The sequence below is a fragment of the Anticarsia gemmatalis genome, chromosome 28, assembly GCF_050436995.1.
Source record: "Anticarsia gemmatalis isolate Benzon Research Colony breed Stoneville strain chromosome 28, ilAntGemm2 primary, whole genome shotgun sequence".
NCBI classification, from domain to species: Eukaryota; Metazoa; Arthropoda; class Insecta; order Lepidoptera; family Erebidae; genus Anticarsia; species Anticarsia gemmatalis.
In genome coordinates, this window is record NC_134772.1 from 1,308,135 (window position 1) to 1,328,909 (window position 20,775).

At 39.7% G+C, this 20,775-nt stretch overlaps 1 protein-coding gene across 1 annotated transcript in view; it reads right to left on the reverse strand.

The window, feature by feature from the left end:
• LOC142984913 (putative multidrug resistance-associated protein lethal(2)03659) overlaps positions 1-20,775 on the reverse strand; it is a 35,277-nt gene that overhangs the window by 6,691 nt on the left and 7,811 nt on the right. Inside the window, exons 5-26 of the mRNA XM_076132795.1 lie at positions 20,133-20,235; positions 19,115-19,219; positions 16,753-16,855; positions 16,102-16,333; positions 14,401-14,557; positions 13,325-13,684; positions 12,196-12,346; positions 11,456-11,617; positions 10,575-10,704; positions 9,840-9,949; positions 9,268-9,393; positions 8,299-8,430; positions 7,887-7,986; positions 7,296-7,446; positions 6,631-6,707; positions 5,821-5,992; positions 5,409-5,535; positions 4,826-4,976; positions 3,173-3,409; positions 1,762-1,871; positions 917-1,031; positions 239-413 (exon numbers count right to left, since the gene is read on the reverse strand). Of these exons, the coding sequence (XP_075988910.1) occupies positions 239-413; positions 917-1,031; positions 1,762-1,871; positions 3,173-3,409; positions 4,826-4,976; positions 5,409-5,535; positions 5,821-5,992; positions 6,631-6,707; positions 7,296-7,446; positions 7,887-7,986; positions 8,299-8,430; positions 9,268-9,393; positions 9,840-9,949; positions 10,575-10,704; positions 11,456-11,617; positions 12,196-12,346; positions 13,325-13,684; positions 14,401-14,557; positions 16,102-16,333; positions 16,753-16,855; positions 19,115-19,219; positions 20,133-20,235 (3,286 nt within the window). The remainder of the gene's footprint in view (positions 1-238; positions 414-916; positions 1,032-1,761; positions 1,872-3,172; positions 3,410-4,825; positions 4,977-5,408; positions 5,536-5,820; positions 5,993-6,630; positions 6,708-7,295; positions 7,447-7,886; positions 7,987-8,298; positions 8,431-9,267; positions 9,394-9,839; positions 9,950-10,574; positions 10,705-11,455; positions 11,618-12,195; positions 12,347-13,324; positions 13,685-14,400; positions 14,558-16,101; positions 16,334-16,752; positions 16,856-19,114; positions 19,220-20,132; positions 20,236-20,775) is intronic.

Below are 20,775 nucleotides of genomic sequence, written 5' to 3' on the forward strand. Positions count from 1 at the left end.
CGGCTTTGTTGTTTGATAAATATAGTTGAACCGAACGTGCCGAACCGAATATGTGTGGAGCGAACCTCAGATATACTACCGACTGAGCCACAGAGGCAGTCAGAAAGAATATTATTATATATATATATTTACACAGAAAACGGGTGTGTGTTTAGCGCGGCTCGAGACGGGACGGCGTTTTAATGTTTAAAATAGAGTATAAAAGTTTGTGTACAAATGGATCCAGAATTCTACTAACCTAAACAGCGCACTCAAGAGCGAGCTCTTCCCGGCGCCAGTTCGTCCGACGACGGCGACCTTTTCCGCCGCCTTCACTGCGAAGTTGACCCCCTTGATGGCGGGAGCCGGGGGGTCTCCCGCAGACCCCGGGGGCCTCTCGTACTCGAGAGATACGTCCTCGAATACTATCTCACCTGGGGGATAAAATTATTAGGCTTTTTAATAATAAAAACTAATTACGACGGCCTCCGTGGCGCAGTGGTTAATGTAACCGCCACGCCACTGCGTTGTATTAGTATTGTTATATATTTGTGCAATCAACAAATAATTGTTTCGGGTCTGGTTGTACTTCTTGTTTGTATGTTTGTAAAAATCTCCGTAAAACAAGAGAAATTCTTAGTGCGGGAGTTGTTTAAAGAAATCGCTGTGATACAATTTGCATTTGTGATATGATCTTCTACCATTTTTTAAGTACGAGCCCTAACCTGATATATATATATATATACAAGAAGAGAAATAGAAAAAGATATACAAGAGTTAGTACCTAAGTGCCGCAGTTAATATTGAAATGTATGTCACCTAACTCACGTGGCGACCGTGTGGTAACGTAACATTTCAATATTAACTGATTATCTATCTAAATCTAAACTCTAACTCAAGATAGATTATAGAAAAGGTCTTACAAAGTTTATCTTACCTTTAGTAGGCCACTTTCCGAAGTCTAATTCTGGATGGTTTTTCTTCAAAGCATCTTTATCTGTATCCACTGGTTGTTCCGGAGGTAGATTCTGGTATTCTAATATTCTTTCAACCTGGAACCAATAATATCAGTTAAAATCTACCATGCGATACACCTATTTCAAGAATTATTTCAGTTAGAAATCCTCTTCACTTGCTCCAACGGTAAAGAAAAACATTGTGATGAAACATTATAGTCCTGAAAGTTTTGTAAAACAGTGCTTGGAAGAAATCCTGTCTCGCCAACCCTCAATTGGCCAGTGTGGTGGACTCAAGGCCTAATAATATCCTACCAGTCAATATTCAGTTATGACGACCAAATTCAATGAAACCAGCCAACTGTACAGGACTTTGTTTATAGTGTCGCGTGTGTACAATACACAGGTACACTCTTTATTCCTTCACTCTCATAACCCGGTGTGACGGTAGACGGGACAGATATTTGTGTGATGAGCACGAGTATTTTATCTGAGCCTGGTTGTTAATTTATTTATATAAGTACGTATTTAGAAGTACATAAGTATGTTTATTAGTTATTTGGTTCCCATAGCAAGAGCTCTGCTTAGTTTGGAATCAAATGACCGTGTTTGAGTTGTCTAATGATATTGCTATATATTCGAGATTTTCAGTGACGCAATATATCCGAAAGTTTTCCTAAGGAAAGAATTATCCCGGTTTCTGAGTACATTTAGCAGTATTTTATCTATTCAATAGCGTTTAAAGTCATATAAAAAACGTTATTGAATAGATAAACTACCGCTAAATGAACTCAGAAACCGGGCATTAGTAGTTATTTATACTCACAGAAGTCATCTGGTTTTCGACTTCGGCCGTTTGCTTCATGCCGTACTGACACATGCCAACCAGACCTATCACTTGAGTGATGGCCAGACCCACGTTACCGCCTATACTATCTGTGAAAAGAAAACATAAAGTAACAGCATCATTCTTTAGAACAGTTCTTGAAGATATGCAAAGTCCCTAACCCGCACTTGGCCAGCGTGGAGGACTCAAGGCCTAACTTCCCTCATTACGGGAGGAGACCCTTGCCCAGTGGGACAGTAATGGGTTAAAATTATTATCATCAGTCTAGCCTTTCTTCCATCTATGTTGGAATCAGCTTCCAGTCTCACCGGTTGCAGCTGAATACCAGTATTTTACATGGAATGGCTGCTCGGATCTCCACAACGCAGTCACAGGGTTTATAACACGATACCCCTCGGTAAGACTGGTTGTCAGACTTTCAAGCTTCTGACTGGTAACGACGATCAAAAATCTTTGAAAATAACCTGTATCATGTATAAAAATTATGTGGTGATCCTTACAAACTTCCCTTGCTTCATTCACATACAAACATGTTGTCATACAGGATCGCCAGTTACGAGTAGCCTAACCTTTTTGCAAAACTACCGATACGAAATACTACTCACCTGACTTTTGTGAAGAACAATGATTGTGTCTTTTTAGAGCGTCCCCTCATATTTTCATTTTCTTGCGAATAATTTAATCTAAGATAACAAACATACATAAAATCACGCCTTCTTCACATAGTGGTATGCAGAGACCAGAGAACACCACTTGGTAAGATTCTTATAAACTTCTTACATATATATCAGCTTAGCCTTTCTTGCTATGTTGGAGTCGGCTTCCAGTCTCACCGGATGCAGCTGAAATATCAGTGTTTTACATGGAGCGACTGCCTATCTGACCCCCGCAACCCAGTTACCTGGGATAACACGATACCCTTCGGTAAGACTGGTTGTCAGACTTTTAAGCTTCTGACTACTGTTAGCGACTGTCAAAGATCTTCGAAAATGACAGCCGGGACCCACAATTTAACGTGCCTTCCAAAACACGGAGAAACTCGATATGTATAAGATGGTCACCCATTCACAAATCAACCTCGGCAAGCATGACTTAACCTCAGAGATCGATCCGCGCGGCTGTTGTTAACTAAGCCACGAGCTCTTCCATAACATCTTTTATTAATACCCTATTGCTTTTACCAGCGTGGTCGACTCAAGGCCTCATACCTCTCTTTTAGAGACCCTTGCTCAGCAGTGGGACAGCAATGGGTTAAATTTCGTAAAAACCTTAAAATCACGCCTTTTCCCCACGAGGGTAGAGAGACCATAGAACACCACTTGCTTCGGTCCCTACAAACTTTTCTAGCTTGATTTGGGTGTACATTGATAACGTATTCAATAGGACTGACCTTCACTAGCGAACAGAAAGAAGCTAAAGGTGACACAGGCGAGGTAGACGCAGCAGATCATGTCCATCCAGAAGCCGAACGCTCTGTTGGTGCACATCATCAGCGTCCACGACGACGAGTGCAGGTCTTGCTGCTTGTCGAACTCTCTCGCTAGGGCGCGCTGCTGTTGTCGCGTGGAGCGGATCGTGGTGAGGCCGGAGACTGTTGCTGAGAGGTGGTTGAGGGACTGGCTGCGAGCTGGAAAGAAAAAAAACACATATGAGTAAACTCCACCTGGCCGATATTCGGGTACGGCACTTTGTTCGTTCCCACTATGCCGAAACGATTAATTTATTATTGGACGACTGTCGTCTCTAGCTATTCCCATTATAACGATTGTTTGTCGTCAAAATCTTTTATTGTTTAGTGACTGTCGTATCTAGCCGGCCCCACTGTCACGATAATCTATCGTCACTGCAAAAAATTTCGTAGACGACAGTAATGCGTGTCGTTCTATATGTGAACACCTCCATTTAAACATATAAGCCACGACACTTAAAACTACACGATTATCTGTCGTCACGACGTAGTGGGAACGCGCCCTAACAGTGCAGAACTTTGTCTAAAAATAAATAAATTTAACCCATTAATGTCCCACTGCTGGGCAAGGGTCTCCTCCCGTAATGAGGGAGGGGTTAGGTCTTGAGTTCACCACGCTGGCCAAGTGCGGTTGAGGATTTTGCATGCCCTCAATAAATGTTTTAAACAAATTTTTAGGCATGCAAGGTTTCCTCACGATGTTTTCGTTCACCGTTGGAGCATGTGATAATTAGTGTTGCCTTGGGTTCGAACCTGCGACCACTTGCGTGGGAGGTGTCAACTTATACCACTCGGCTATCACTGCTTAGAACTTTGTTTAGAGTGGCAAAATGTGTGCACAATATACACTCAGATGACTAACCATAATTAAAAACACGACCAGTGAGCCTGATCTGTCTATAGTGGCGTGTGGCGCGGTCGGTAGTGTTTCTGTCTGTATATCAGCTTACCTTTTTTTTCCAAACTATGTTGGAGTCGGCTTCCAGTCTCACCGGATGCAGCTGAATACCAGTATTTTATATGGAGAGAATGTCTATAGGACCTCCACTCCTCAGTTTCATGGGCTATAACATGGTAGTCTTTGGTAAGACTGGTTGTCAGACTTTCAAAATCTCGGGTTCCAATACACTGGGTCGCGCAAAAAAATATTTTCTGAGGTTTTCTGTTAAAAATTACTCAGAGACTGCCCGAAGTTAAGAAGTTGAGTAGATCTGTGCCTCAGAGAGCACGTAAAGACATCAGTCCTGCGCCTGACCTCTCACTGGTCGTGTGTACCGTCCCACCAGACTATGAGAGTGATGTAATAGAGAGTGTATCTGTGTATTGTGCACACCCGAACACTACAGACAAAGTCCTGCACTAACCCCCGGTTTCTGAGGTACATTTAACGGTAGTTTATCTATTCAATAGCGTCAAAACTCATACAAAAAAAACGCTATTGAACAGATAAACTACCAACAAATGTACTCAGAAACCGGGGGTTAGCCAGTTTCAATATAACTAACCGCCGGTTATCAGCTAGGACAAAGTAATGCCCTAGACTTTTATTTACATAGATGAGGGTATTCCACTCACCAATAGCTTCAATTCTCTTCAGCTCCCGACTGGTGTCGAGGAACAGGTCCCTCAGCAAGAACAGCAACACTGCCACCACACCAGTAGGCAGCAGTAACCACCAGTTCACCAGACACACTACCACTAAGATAGCTATCACCTCCAAGAAGAACTGGAAAGATTAACAAAAATTATATAAAATAATATGGTCTGACGGTATTGAATATGATGCGCCCATAGCCAGTTGCGCTTACCGCACGGTAAACGATCTGTGGGTTAAGCAACGCTTAGCCCGGTTATTCCATAGATGGGTGACCGCATAGTGGTAATTGAGCTGAGCGTCTCCGTGCTTCGGAGGGTACGTAAAAGGTCGGTCCCGGTTGTTGGCTACTAAGATAACAGTCGTTAAGCATGCATACAGACTTGTCAAAGGCCTCTCGGGCGGTTTGAACAACTTTGACACTAAGTTGACCACTAACCAGTAACCATACGATAAGAAGAAGGATGAAACTTGGCAGTGCAGCTTATGTACTAATAATATAGGCGTCAGAAATCTAGTATACACGAACAGAGTAGAAGTGTCAGTATAAAATATGATACTCACTCCTAAACAATCGACCAATGCGACTGGTAGTAGCGTGTCTACCTGTCCCATGTCTTTGGAGAACCTGTTGAGGATCCGACCCGACGGGTTGTGGTGGAAGAACCACATTGGCGCACTCGTCACACCCCTGTTGAACACATAGGAATATTTAGATAAAGGGTACATTCATAGCAAGGTATTAATTACTTAATGTAGCACCATAATAAAACGAAGTCATGATTGTGATCATGATCATGATTATGATTATGATTATGATCGTGATCATGATTATGATCATGATTATGATCGTGATCATGATTAGGATCGTGATCATGATCATAAGTGTGATCACGATCACGATCATGAATGTGATTATGATTTTGATCATGATTGTGATTGTTATCATGATCTTGATAGTGATTGTTTAAGTTACCTGAACATATGGTCGTGTAGCGCGACGGCGGCGTTGATGCAAGTGTTGTAGAACACGACCAGTTTGTTCCACGTGAAGATGATGCACACCACTATGAGTGCGCCGTACATGTACAGACACTGCTCACGAGTTAGATGGAAGTGGTTCGTCGGTAGATCTTGGAAGATTACATCTGTTGAAAGAAAATACGATTTTGAGATTTACAAGAACTATATAATACCAGCTTACCCTTTCTTCCAAACTATGTTGGAGTCGGCTTCCAGTCTCATCGTATGCAGCTGAATACCAGTATTTTACATGCAGCGACTGTCTATCTGACCTCCACAACACAGTTATCTGGATCAGATTTACAAGAACTAAGATCGCAAATGAGATATTAGCCTTAGAAGACCGCTTTTTCGATTATCAGGGCGGTTTTTTAGTTTTATTAAAATTGTAAGCGTAGCTATTTATTTAACCCTTTGACCGCCACGGTCGGCTATACTCGACAAATCAAAACTTGCTCACGACGCTATATTTTTGTCGACATTTGCCGACGAAAGCGTCGTGAGCACTTTCTGATTTGTCGAGTATAGCCGACCGTGGCGGTCAAAGGTTAAAAAGCCTAAAGCCTACATACAATTTAGTAGAACGAGTTTACATACGAGTTTAAATATACACAGAAATATGAGTGTATCTATATCGAGTTTCGAAAAAAAAACCTTATTACTAAAATGTTTTCGTGGTAAAGTTTTAGAAATCGGTTTCGGTCTTTAAAGAAATATCATTATGTTTTTGTTTTATGGGGTTTTAAGTATGTATTTTAATTACCTTGTGCCGTTCCCCCGGCTGCTGTGACGTTCTTCTGGGCGGCAATAGCAGCGCTGTTAGCCTCTTCCATATTTACCCTGAAACAAAATAATTACATTCACATTTTGTACATGTAAAATTTTGACTTATGTGAATTCATTTAGTGGGTAATAAAATGCGTTCTGAAAGTAAGAATATGGCTCGGTCACTGCAATCAAATGGGTCTCGCAAGTCAAGGTCACAGGTTACCACAATAATTGAAACGTTTTTATAAAGACTTATACCATTATAAAATTTCATCGTGTGTTTTTGGCAGAAATTTTATCATCCTTAGTAAACTAATTTTGTGTTCTATAAAATCGAGAAAAAGGTTAATTTTCTAAAGGACAGGGTGACGATAAACAAATAGGTTTAAGTTAGCATCTCCCATGCAAGTGGTTGAGGGTTCGAGCCCGAGGCAACACACCAATGACTCTTCAAAGTTACGTGTGTATTAGAAATAATTATCACTAGCTCCAACGGTGAAGGAAAACATCGTGACGCAATCTTGCATGCTTGAGAATTCTTTAGAACCGTTCCCGAAGGTATGTAAAGTCCCCAACCCGCACTTGGCCAGCGTGGTGGACGCAAAGCCTAACCCCTTCGTCATTACGGGAGGAGACCCTAATTCTTATAAGGTGACGTACCACTCTTTGAGCCAGACGTCGGTGGAGGAGCAGAACAGCTGCGCCAACAGGAACAGTACGATCAGCAGCGCCATAGAGAACGCGCTACCCCCGCTCCTTATATATGACACGTACACGCTGTTGTCCACTGAACCCTTCTTCTGACTCTCACCTGAAAAATAATATGTCTTTTAATTATACTGTTAACAAAATGAATGTAGTTTTAAGAAATAAAGTGTTCAGAGTGTTTGTTCAAGTCAATAATTTGTTACTAATAGTTTGCCATAAACTATTAGTTTAAGAAAACTGTTAGCCATTCATATTTTACTTACGTAAATTATTTCTTACGGACAGAATATTCTAGCAGATAGTTTGACACTAACAGGTACTGTTGTTAACGCAGATAGTTGCTGCTAACTATCTTCTTTAACAAATAATTAGCTGTAAATTATACGCTTGTAACCGTTTGCCAATTACAATTTATCATAGCGTAAAACATGTCACAAGCTTTAATTTGTTGCGAATTATTGCTGCAAACTATGTGCTCTAGACTACTGTGAGCAGCAAACTATTTGCTTCAGTTTCGCCGTTGTTGAATTAATGTTATATTACCTTCATATTTAGGGTCTGTGCACTCCAAATCAAGATTGAACGATAACTGCGAAGCTTCAGACATTGACCTCTGTGACCTCAGCTTACTGTAACTGTGTTCCTGTACAAATAATACAAAAATATTGCAATGCAAGGCAAAGGTAAAGGATAACGTCTAAAGTCCACTACGCTTGCGAAGTAAAGTTAGAATAAGAAGTGGTGTAAGCAGGCTCAAATCTATACTAATATTATAAAACTGAAGAATTTGTTTGTTTGTTTGAAGGCGCTAATCTTAGGACTAGAGTTAATAGTAGGACTGAGCGCCATGCACTCGTCGTAGTGTTCATACACACCGAGTACTCGGCCGAGCGCACTGTCTCGCCCGACCACTCGGTAGGTGTGATCAAGGCATTAGTTCTTTAAATCCTCTTACCACAGCTTCCTGGTTCTCATAAGTAGTCTTCTGTTTTTGCTTCTCTTCTTCCACCGTCTCTCCCATTTCTATCAGCTTCTCGAGCTCTGCTACACCGTTCTTTAGCTCGTGGTACGTGCCTTGCGCTACGATCTGTTGGAGTTAAGGAGTGTTGGTTAGGTTTAGAAAATGATGGGTGACCTGTTTTCGATCGAAATATATATAATTGTTGTTGATGGACGTAAATATAACTCAAAGGTGACTGATTGACTGACATAGTGATTTATCAACGCACAGCCCAAACCACTGGACGGATCGAGTTGAAATTTGGTATGCAGGTAGATGTTATGTCATAGGCATCCGTTAAGAAGGATTTTGATAAATTCTACCCCCAAGGGGATAAAATATAAAATTAAAATTTGTATGAAAATGTTGTCCTAAGTCACAAACCACTATAAACTTAGTCCTGCACAGTTGGCTGGTTTCAATGAAACTGGCCGCCAAATCAAAATCAGCCCGGACGATGTCAGACAGGCTACGTTTTATTCTAAAATCAAAACCTAAGCGATTGAAACGTAGGTATTATAAGTACGTAATTCGATTATTGATAGTACTATAATCGTAATAGTATTGCATTTGAGAATCTTTAGGACATCACTAAACACGTCAATTGTAAGACTGTCAAAAGACTAATAATATAATGGACAGACTATAGTCTACTCAGACCATGTACCACAAAATTACCATATTTTAAGTACATACTAAAAACCTGACGGTGTTCTTTCAACAGTCACCATAAAGTGGCGAGGACGCGGTATCTCCAATTGGATACTCCGCGTCCTAGTCGGTGACGGCCCGCTTTGGATGCGGGCCCACCTTCGAGCGGGGGCGGGCATGAAAATTGCCCCCCTAGCTCTCCACTTCAAGGGGGTGTGCCAGGAACACACAGCACATCCCCACCTCTCGGACCTGTTCCCATTAAGTACATACCTTGCCATACCTCATGACGCAGACGTTGTGGGCATGTTTCGCGTACTGCACGTGATGGGTGACCAACACTGTCGCCTTGTCGCGAAGGAAGTTGCGTATACACTCCTCGTAGATGGCTTGAGCGACCTGGTGGTAGAAAAACATAGTTAAAATAGAATATCAGGCACTCATTTCATACCAACGAAAATACGAAACTGTGACGTCACTATTTCGTATTCCTATACTAAAATGTATTTCTGACATTTCATAAAGAGAAGTTAATTTGATTGATAGTCATCTACCCTATTACTGATAGGCTAAAGAGGGGTTAGGCCTTGAGTCCACCACGCTGGCCAAGTACAGGTTGGGGACTTTGCATGCCCTCAATAACCGCACTTGGCCAGCGTGGTGGACTCAAGGCCTAACCTCTTTCTCATTATGGGAGGAGACCCTTGCCCAGCAGTGGGACATTAATGGGTTTAAATTTATTTATGGCATAACAATGTTTGCCGGGTCAGCTAGTTATATTCATATGAATGCGGTCGATACAATCGACCTACAATATCAAGTATCAGTCAGAATGTTCGCCTTACCTTAGCATCGACAGCTGCTAACGGGTCATCTAATAGATACACATCTGCGTTCTGATACACGCAGCGAGCGAGAGATATCCTGGCGCGTTGACCGCCTGATAATGATGCTCCTGAGAAATATTAACTTAATATATTATTATTTACTCGGATAACAGAAAGCTATAGAATTTATCTGAACGCGCAAATCCCATGAATTATGGTTCGAAGAGTAGATTGAAATATAAAATGCAAAAAAAAAAATAATGAACACGCAATGTTCTGAAAAGTAGCTAGGACGAGATAATTTATTACTGAAAGTGAAAATTGAATTTTTAACATTATATTTTACTAGCTAACCCGCTACTTCGCTTGCGTTACATAAAAGAGAATAGGTCATAATTATCCCCGTTTTTGTAACATTTTTTACTGGTACTCTGCTCCTATTGGTCGTAGCGTGATGATATATAGCCTGTAACCTTCCTCGATAAATGGGCTATCTAACACTGAAATATTTTTTTATTCGGACCAGTAGTTCCTGAGATTAGCGCGTTCAAACAAACAAACTCTTCAGCTTTATAATATTAAGTATAGATCACACAGATTCCCTCAATTTCGACCTGCCCCTAGTGCAATCTACAATTTAAAAATTCAATTATAAAGTAAAAATTCCTCGGATACTTTAAAATATTTTGGTGAATGGGGTTAAAATTAGCTTTTTTTCCATTTGAATGAAGTACAAATATATAATGAACTTACCTCTCTCCCCAACGATAGTTTTATCTCCATGCGGTAGAATCTCGAGATCGGTCTTAAGTTGGCAACACTTGATCACTTGCTTGTACCGTCTGAGGTCCATGTCTTGACCGAATAAGATGTTTTGACGAACCTGTAGAAGAATAAATTAAAAATCTTAAAAACCCCCGATTTTATAATATAATTTTTTATTTCATACTTTTTATAGGTTGGTTGGGTTAGGTTAAGCCATTATAATTTTCCCACCACCAACTTTCTCATCATACGAAGCTATTTGAGATCCCATCCGAGTAATTTGCAGACATCTCAGTTTAATTGTATATTATAAGTGTCCGCACTTATCTTACTATGATATGAACGCTGTGTTTATCTTTAACTAGCTGACCCGCGCAACTTCGCTTGCGTCACTTAAGAGAGACTGGGTCAAAATTTTCCCCGTTTTTGTAACATTTTTCGTTACTACTCCGCTCCTAATGGCCGTAGCGTGATGTTATATAGCCTAGCCTTCCTCGATAAATGGGCTAACTAACACTGAAAGATTTTTTGAAATCGGACCAGTAGTTTCTGAGATTAGCGCGTTCAAACAAACAAACAAACTCTTCAGCTTTATTATATTAGTAAGTATAGATAAATTGTATACTTATGATAAGATTTAACATGTAAGAAATATATAAGTATGGTGGACTTGCAGATGAACTTATAAATAAATTTCATTAAAATTTGTCAAGGTTAGAATAATATAACTAAACAATAAATTTAGTTAAATATAACTTAAGTTTGTGAAAATTACACTATTTTTTTTATTCGTATCCTTTGCCCGCACACGAGCGTATACGTATACGTGCGTGCACGTACAAATATCCCACTACATAACTACTACTTACAGAAGCTTCAAACAGCCACGGCTCCTGCGCGGCGTACGCTATAACCGCGCTGGTGTGAAGATGCCCACTGCTGGGCGTGAGTTCCTTCAGCATCGCCTGTAGCAGTGTAGACTTGCCCGACCCCACTGTGCCCACTACTGTCGTTAGGGACTCGGGCTTTATCTGTGGGCAAAATATTAAAAAAAATAAGTATTGTTCTCGTAACCGGCGGTCCTGTATGACAAGATGTATGGATGTGAATGAGGAAAATACGTTTATAAGGATCGTAGCTAGTGGTGTTCTTTGGTCTTTGTCAACCACCATGGAAAATAGACATGGTTTAGTGTGATAAAAACATTCATAATTTTCGTTACCGTTTCAACTTCTATATCAATGGTTAGTTTTATATAAACTGGCCATGAAATATTGGCTATGTTAGTTCCACTCTCACAGTAATGTTATTATCTTGTAAAACAGATATCTTCATATCCAGTTTTTAACTGGTGGCCAGTTCTTATAAAACCCGCTGTTAAATATAACACTAATTAAACTTACAGATAAATTAATATCTTGTATCGCAAACACTATAGCGCCCAGATACGATATGTGGCTAATTCCAATGAGACTGGCCATAAAATTGGCCAGTCTCGTTGTAATCACAATTTTATTTACAGTTAAATATCTTACACAGAAGGTATCTCAGAATCCAATTTCCACAAGTGGCCAATTCTAATAAAACTGGCCATGTCGATTCTACTTACAGTTAAGTTAATATCTTGTAGCGCAGGTATTTTAGCGTCCAGTTTCTCATCTTCCACGTTTCTCCAGTATGCTGTGTAGTCTTTCATAGCGATCAGGACTTGAGGCTTGAGCTGTTCTAAGTTGCTCTCCGACTTTATGTATGCTTGTTGACTGAAATATTTGTATGTATGTAGAATTACCAAGGAACAAATTTTTAACAAATAAAATTAGATTTTAAATGGGTAAAAATGATAATATATGAGACTGGTGATAGTGGTGTTTCAAGTTTGATTTCCTGGTCACGTCTTTCTTTAGGTGCTAATATAGAGTATTGATTATTATGGTAGCGCTTGTGTCACATAAGAGAGAATGAGTCAGAATTTTCCGCGTTTTTGTAACACTTTTTACTGTTACTCTGCTCCTATTGGTCGTAGCGTGATGATATAAAATATGCTTTTTTTTCACGAAAAATATTCTTAAAATTATTTATATCTCTTAATATAACGAAGTCGCGCTAAGGCATATCAGCCATTAAAACAGTTGCCATGACAACGGAATTTTGTTAATTCAATGTCATTAAAATATTGATTATTCGCGAATTCGTTCGCCACCTGAATTTTCCCGGGGTAAAAAGTAGCCTATGTCCTTTCTCGGGTATCAAAATATCTCCATACCAAATTTCATGCAAATTGGTTCAGTAGTTTAGGCGTGATTGAGTAGCAGACAGACAGACAGACAGACAGAGTTACTTTCGCATTTATAATATTAGTATGGATTGCCACGAATAATATAATTTTTTAATTTGTTATTATAGCGGCAACTTAAATACACCATTTGTGAAAAATTCAGCTTTCTAGCTATCACGGTTTATGAGATACAGCCTAGAGATAGACAGACAGCGGTGGCTTAGTAATAGGGTCCCGTTTTACCCCTTGAGTACGAAACCCTAAAAACAAATCAATGTTCCAAATACGTACATTTAACTCTTTGACCGCCACGGTCGGCTATACTCGACAAATCAGAACGGGTGCTCACGACACTATATTTTTGTCGACATTTGCCAACGAAAGCCTCGTGAGCATTTTCTGATTTGACGAGTATAGCCGACCGTGACGGTCAAAGGATTAATAAAAATTAAAATAAACTCACCCGTTACAAATCTTCTCGAACACTCCATTCTTCTGCACAGCATCTTTTTCATCAATCGTCAACAGATCGACGCCATCTTGATTATCTACCTCAGGAAGCAGCAAAAACTCTTGCATCCTTTTCACACTCACATAAGCCTCCGATGTTAAAGTGATTGAGAGAGGGAGAAAGTCTACGAGCGTGTATTTTAACATTTCGTAATATGAAAATATGACAAACACTTTAGCCGCAGTTAGTTCGTTGTCGTTTGAAATGTATGACACTATACTAAGCAATATGGCGACTTTCGTGTTCAATTTGACACATGAAATCATCACAGCGCGGAGCCACGACATTTTTTTTATTACGTTCATTTCTTTTCTGGAAAAGAAAAAAGGATGGTTTTAGATTTTAGAACTTATCATTATAAATATCGTATGGTTAATGGTCAACCTATTGTCAAAGTTGTTTGAGCCGCCCGAAAGGCCTTAGACGTAGCTTAACTACGAGGTACGTGTCGTCCGAAGCACGAAGACGCCCAGCTCAAATACCACTAACGGTTACCCACCCATAGCTTAATCGCGCCAACGGTTGCTTAACCCACAGATAGCGACTGGTGAGCGCAACTGGCTATGGGCGCCTCAATTATTTAATAATAGTGATAAACGGGTCACACAATGATTAAGGTGGTCGGTTCGATTCCCACACGGGACAAATATTTGTTCGATCCAAAAACAGTTGTTTTGGGATTGGTTGTACTTTGTGTCCATTGTTTGTAGGTATGTTTATAAGAAGTACTCACGACACAAGAGCGCCCGTAGCCAGTTGCGCTCACCGGTCGGTAAACGATCTGTGGGTTAAGCAACCGTTGGCGCGGTAATTCTATAGATGGGTGACCGCATAGCGGTATATGAACTGCAAGTCTTCTTGCTTCGGAGGGCACGTAAAAAGTCGGTCCCTGTTGTTGTCAATTAAGATTACAGTCGTTAAGACATGTCAAAGGCCTTTCGGGCGTGAACAAATTTGACACTAGTTTGACCACTAACCATACGATAGATAGATAGTGCGGGAGATATTTAACAATAAATTGAACTTACTTCCTAGCCTCTCCAATGATTCTAGCAAAGGCCTTCTCCCAGGCATACATTTTGATGGCTTCAATGCTCTGTATGACCTCGTTCATCAGTCGGATGCGGTTGTCAGTACGCATGGCTGTCTTGCGACGCAGTTTACTTGTTATTTTGCCGAGGTAACCTGAGGAAGAAAGGTTTTATGTGTGAAATAGAAGGGATTTACGTAATAGTCGCGGTGAAAATTTATTATTAGAAATAATTATCACATGCTCCAACGGTGAAGGAAAACATCGTGAGGAAACCTTGCATGCCTAAAATTTGTTTAATAAATTTATTGAGGGCATGCAAAGTCCCCAACCCGCACTTGGCCCGCGTGGTGGACTCAAGGCCTAACCCCTCCCTCATTACGGGAGGAGACCCTTGCCCAGCAGTGGGACATTAATGGGTTAAATTTATATATTATGACTAGCTGACCCGCGCAACTTCGCTTGCGTCACATAAGAGAGAATGGGTCAAAATTGTCCCCGTTTTTGTAACATTTTTCACCCGTACTCTGCTCCTATTAGTAGTAGCGTGATGATATATAGCCTATAACCTTTCTCGATAAATGGACTATCTAACACTGAAAGAATTTTTCAAATCGGACCAGTAGTTCCTGAGATTAGCGCGTTCAAACAAACAAACAAACAAACAAACAAACTCTTCAGCTTTATAATATTAGTATAGATATAGAATAGATAAGGACATGCAAAAATACGTTAAATAATAAATTATCCTAGTTCAGATAGCAAACATACACTATATTCCATCTTTCTGATAGTCCGGTGGTAAAATAGTCGCGACCGGTTAGTTCCTGAAATATCGACAGAAAAACTCAGTAACCACATTTTGGGCCGTTCGTGGATTCAAATCCGAGATCTCTAGTTATTCAATATATGTGTAAGAGTAAACGAAATATTTTAACTAAAGGGAATAAACCCTGCATCTAACAATCTAGGTAATATAAATATCGCGTGTGCGATTTAGGATCCGTAACTAACTTACTTGTAGTATGCCGATAGATGGCGTTGACATACAGTCAAATTTCAATGGTTGCCACTAGATGTCAATAGCAATTATAAAATGTAGAATTATATACATAGATAACGTAGTTCTACAAGACTTCACTAAATGTCTGCGACAGTGTCTTACCCTGCAGCGGTATGAACATGAGCAGGAAGGCGACCCCGACGAGCGTGGCGACCCCTATCTGGCGGTACATGAGGTACACGATGAGCGTGCTCTCTATGGGCGTGCGCACGAGGTCCATCATGAACAGGCTCGCCATGTCGAAGCGCTGCGCGTCCGTCGTGAGCAGGTTCACCACGTGGCCGGCTAGACCTTACCTTGCATGCTAGCTTTAGCTCAAGTAACCTCAACTATACGATACTGGTATGAGCTGGATGCTGGACCTGTTTCTTGGCTAAATACTCACCCACCAGATGTCAACAATATAGTGCGTAGCTTCGCTGTCTACCGGTAGCTGACGCTAGTAAACAATGAATTACTTCCGTGTCGCTCCGCTAGATGGCAATAGGCGACATAGTAGTTCCGCATCATCCCGCTAGATGTCACTAGTAGTGTATGAAGTAGTTTTGTAATATGACGCTAGATGTCACTAGTAGTATATGAAGTAGTTTCGGAATGATCTGCTAGATGTCACTAGTTTCCATGGCTATAACTCACCTTGCAGCGGTATGAACATGAGCAGGAAGGCGACTCCAACCAGCGTGGCGACCCCTATCTGGCGGTACATGAGGTACACGATGAGCGTGCTCTCTATGGGTGTTCGCACAAGGTCTATCATGGACAGACTCGCCATGTCGAAGCGCTGCGCGTCCGTCGTCAGCAGGTTCACCACGTGGCCGGCTAGACCTTCCGAGGCTTTGCCACCGGCTGTTAAGTCTAGCCGGAGTAGCTGGAAAAAGAAACTGTGATTGAAGAACTAGGTTCGATTTTTGAGAGTAATAATGCGGCTTTTTGATTTCCTGTAGATGTTTGGTTTATATCCTGTTTTGAAGCTTAAATGTCGTGATTTTTAGGATAAAACGGTGATACTTTGTCACGTTAGACATTCGTAACCAAGGCGTTGTAATTCAGGATGTTAGGATTAATATTCTCGAAGCTATGGAATTTCAATATGAGATCTTAAAAGTTCGGCACAAGACCATGAGATTAGAATTTGAGCTGATTCGTATAGACTTGCAATAAAAAATATACTTAAGATTTACATCATTCAGAGATACCAAGAAAGGTCTTTCCTCCATTCCTCTAAATATCACATACAATTGAAAGGCATCATATTTTTTATTACAATACAAATTATTTGATATTTACCTTCCTGTATATAAGTGACCCGCACGAGACTCGAACCTTCATAGCCATGTCTAACAACCACAGAAACATGGGATGCAGTAGACCAGCGCATATTGTCATAAAACTTAAATAAAATACATCTATATATATAAAATAAAGTCGGGTTTGTTACAACACTTATGACTCGAGATCGGCTGAACCAATTTTCATGGTTATTGATTTGTTGGATTTGTTTGCGCCCTGAATAGCAGAATACATCTTAAAAACAATGAAATCTCGATACGTGTAATGGATGTTTAATCATTTGTTAATAAATGTTTATTCGTATATTACATGTCAACCATTTTGTTGTGAACCTGTCAAGCACTGTACGTATTCATGGGTGCATTCAGAAATTTATTTTGTGTAAAATGTCTCGAAAGATTAAAACATTAATTTGTGTAAATTACTTATTTACACAAAAGAATATAAAAGTATTTTATTATGATGAATGATGATGAATACCATACAGAATGAGAATTAAAAAAAAAGTACTTTAAACACACATCAGAAAAAAATAGTACTTCAAACACATGTCAGAAAAAAATGATTGAAAACTATGTTGTGCAGATTGGTATACACTCGGATTAATTCATAAATCGGATTTTTACTATTAATAGCAATGCCGCGTACTAAAAGATCTAATTGCCATTATTGTTCCCACCACCAGAGCCATTGCGTTCCCTGCTTTATGGGGAAACACTAGAGTCACGACATTTTCTAGCCAACACTAGTGTTGTGTAGTAGTGATAGCCGAGAGAGTAGTGATAGCCGAGTGGTATAAGTTGACATCTCCCACGCCAGTGGTCGCAGGTTCGAACCCGAGGCAACACACCGATGACTTTTCAAAGTTATGTGTGTATTAGAAATAATTATCACATGCTCCAACGGTGAAGGAAAAACATCGTGAGGAAACCTTGCATGTCTAAAAAATTGTTTAAAACATTTATTGAGGGCATGCAAAGTCCCCAACCCGCACTTGGCCAGCGTGGTGGACTCAAGGCCTAACCCCTCCCTCATTACGGGAGGAGACCCTTGCCCAGCAGTGGGACATAAATGGGTTAAATTTACTAAAAAATACAATGTCTGTTTCCAAATGAGTCATTTGGGGCGGAAATCATCGTAGAACAGATATAATCACATTTGAGTATTTGAGGTACTTTACGTTAAAAACTTTATTTTCTATGATTGAAAAAAAATCCTCGAATTTAGTTTGTTAGATTTCTGTATTAGTCTCTAAAATAAAAATGGCATGTTATTATTAAAAAAAGTGTTTGTAAATCTATACATATAATACATTTTTATAATAACCTAATGTCTGTACATTATAGATATTAAGGAAAAACTAAGATGGGGGGGATCTTCATACAACCAATAGAAACCAAAAATATGATTTAATTTTTTTGTCTGTCTGTTGTTTGCTTTTCACGCAAAACTAACTGGACGGATTTTGATAAAACTTTTTTTGTTATATAACTATTAGTCCTCGCTAATATATAGGCTATTTTCTTTGGATATTCGCTCATTTAGAGGGCAGAAAGAGAGGGTAAGTTTGTACGAAACTTCGTCAGTTTTGGAGCTAATTCGATTAAAGTTAATATTTGACTATATGGTTAGAAATTCAGAATGACGCAATAAGGGTTTTTAGAAATTCTGCCTTAACGGGGGTGAAAACTCCGTCGGTTTTGAAGCTAAATCTATAAAAAATTAAGTTGTTTAGAAAGCAAGTAGTCATGATCTCCCGGTAACTGTGAAAAGGTTTACAGAGAGTTAAAAAAGCGTGAGCGAAGCTACGCGGGTCAGATAGTTTTTTATAAACTAGCGGACTGGCTAGACTTCGTCCGGGTATAGGACAATTATATCCCGTTGATTCCATTCCCGTGGGAGTTCTGATCCCATCGATCCTATACAAACTTTGTCCGGAAAGTGCCAGCATATAATATTAAAAAAAGGAATTATCTAATTTAGTTTAGTTGTTAAAAGGTTAAGAGCGGATGTATGCGTGCATTTCGGTCATAAATTTTTATTTATATAGATATTCGGCCACGGTTTGGTTTGCAAAGCAACAAATATAACTTTCTTAAATTTTTGCGACCCCTGTTATTATAGTTATATTATCAGCAACTAAACTAGTCACAAAAATTAAGGGATATAAAAAAAATCCAAATTTTTGGGTGATTTTCAACAAGCTGTAACTCCGAGGAAAATGGTCGTACAGAAGAAATAAAAAAAACAAATTGTAGCTCCCATTATTACCCCACAAATAGTAAGTAAATGTTTTTGTCTTAACCCGGGATATGTACCCAAGACCTCGAGACAAAGGCAGTCAGTTTGCAACACTTACCTAACAACCGCAACAGCGTATAAATAAGCTTCGTTCGCCTTCACCCCCCCGTGAGCAGGGGAGAAGTAGTGTATTAAACCTTCCAGGCACATTGGTATTGATAACCTGGAATTAATGGAAAAAATAGAATTAATAAGTAGTTGAACAGTAAAATAATAACGTCCTCATAACCAAAATCCAGTTATGGTGGCCAATTTAATTAAAACCGACAGACGAGGCGGGATTGGTCTATAGTGTCGCGTGAGTGCACAATACACAGGTACACTCTCTATTCCTTCTCTTTTTTTAACACTCCCGCACTAAGAATTCTCTTGTGTTGCGGGGACTTTTACAGACATACAAACAACGGCCACAAAGTACAACCAGACCCGAAACAATTATTTGTAGATCGCACAAATAATTGTTCCGTGTGGGAATCGACCTCCCGACGCAATGGTAACAGCGTGGTGACCTTAGCCATTGCGCCACGGAGGCAGTCAGGAGATTTTGCCTGGTGGGAGGCTCAACTGACACGACCAGTGAGAGGTCAGGCGCAGGACCGACGGCTTTACGTGCTCTCTGAGGCCTGGCCTCTACCACCACAACTTTTACAACTCTAACTTCTTACAAATATGTTTAATTTTGATGATAAATTGCTACTAAACTTTCATTAAAAAATATGACTTTATACATTTACGAAATACAAATACTAGTGAAAATAATAAATAAATACTTTGGACAACTCACACTCGGTCATCTGATTCCAAATTAAGCAGAGCTCGTACTATGGTAACCAGACAACTGATAAACATACTTATATACTTCTAAATACATACATAGATACATTAACATCCAGGCTCAGAAAAGACACTCGTGCTCATCACACAAATATTTGTCTTGGGTGGGATTCGAACCCACATGTGACGCTACGGTTATTGCGGCGAGGTGACTACTTATAATGCCTATATTTTTGGGTTGGTAAAGTTAACATCGCAAAGTAAAGATGCCACAGTTGATGGTATTTAAAACTATGTCTTACCTAATACCCGCATCGATGATGGCATATAAAAAGTTCCCTATAATAAATTTAAGGCCATAAACTTGTATTATCGCTAGCAGCAGCGAGGGCTTCTTGCCTTTATCTGAAACAAATACAAAATAAATGTGCTAAAAATACATTTAGAACAAGTGATAATTATTTCTAATATGTATATTCAACTTGACATAGTTCTACCAAGCAAATAAAGCAGTCTTGCTAGCTGATAAACGGCCACAGTGACCAATAGCCATCTTCACCCACACACTATCGCGCATGAAACAACAACAAAACAAGTGAACGAATGAGTGACTGAGTTAAGTAATCAGTGAATGAATAAGTGAATGACGAATGAGTGAGAGAATCAGTGAATGAATGTATGAGTGAATGAGTAAGTGAACGAATGAGTGAATGAACAAATTAATGAATGTGTGAGAGAATAAGTGAATCAATGAATGAGTGAACGAATGAGAGAGAGGAGTGAACGAATGAGAGAGAGAATCAGTGAATGAATGAGTGAGTAAACGAATGAGTGAATGAGAAAGACAAACAGTGAATGAATGAGTGAGTGAACTAATGAGTGAATGCGTGAGAGTATCAGTGAATGAATTAATGAGTGAATGTGAGATAATCAGTGAATGAATGA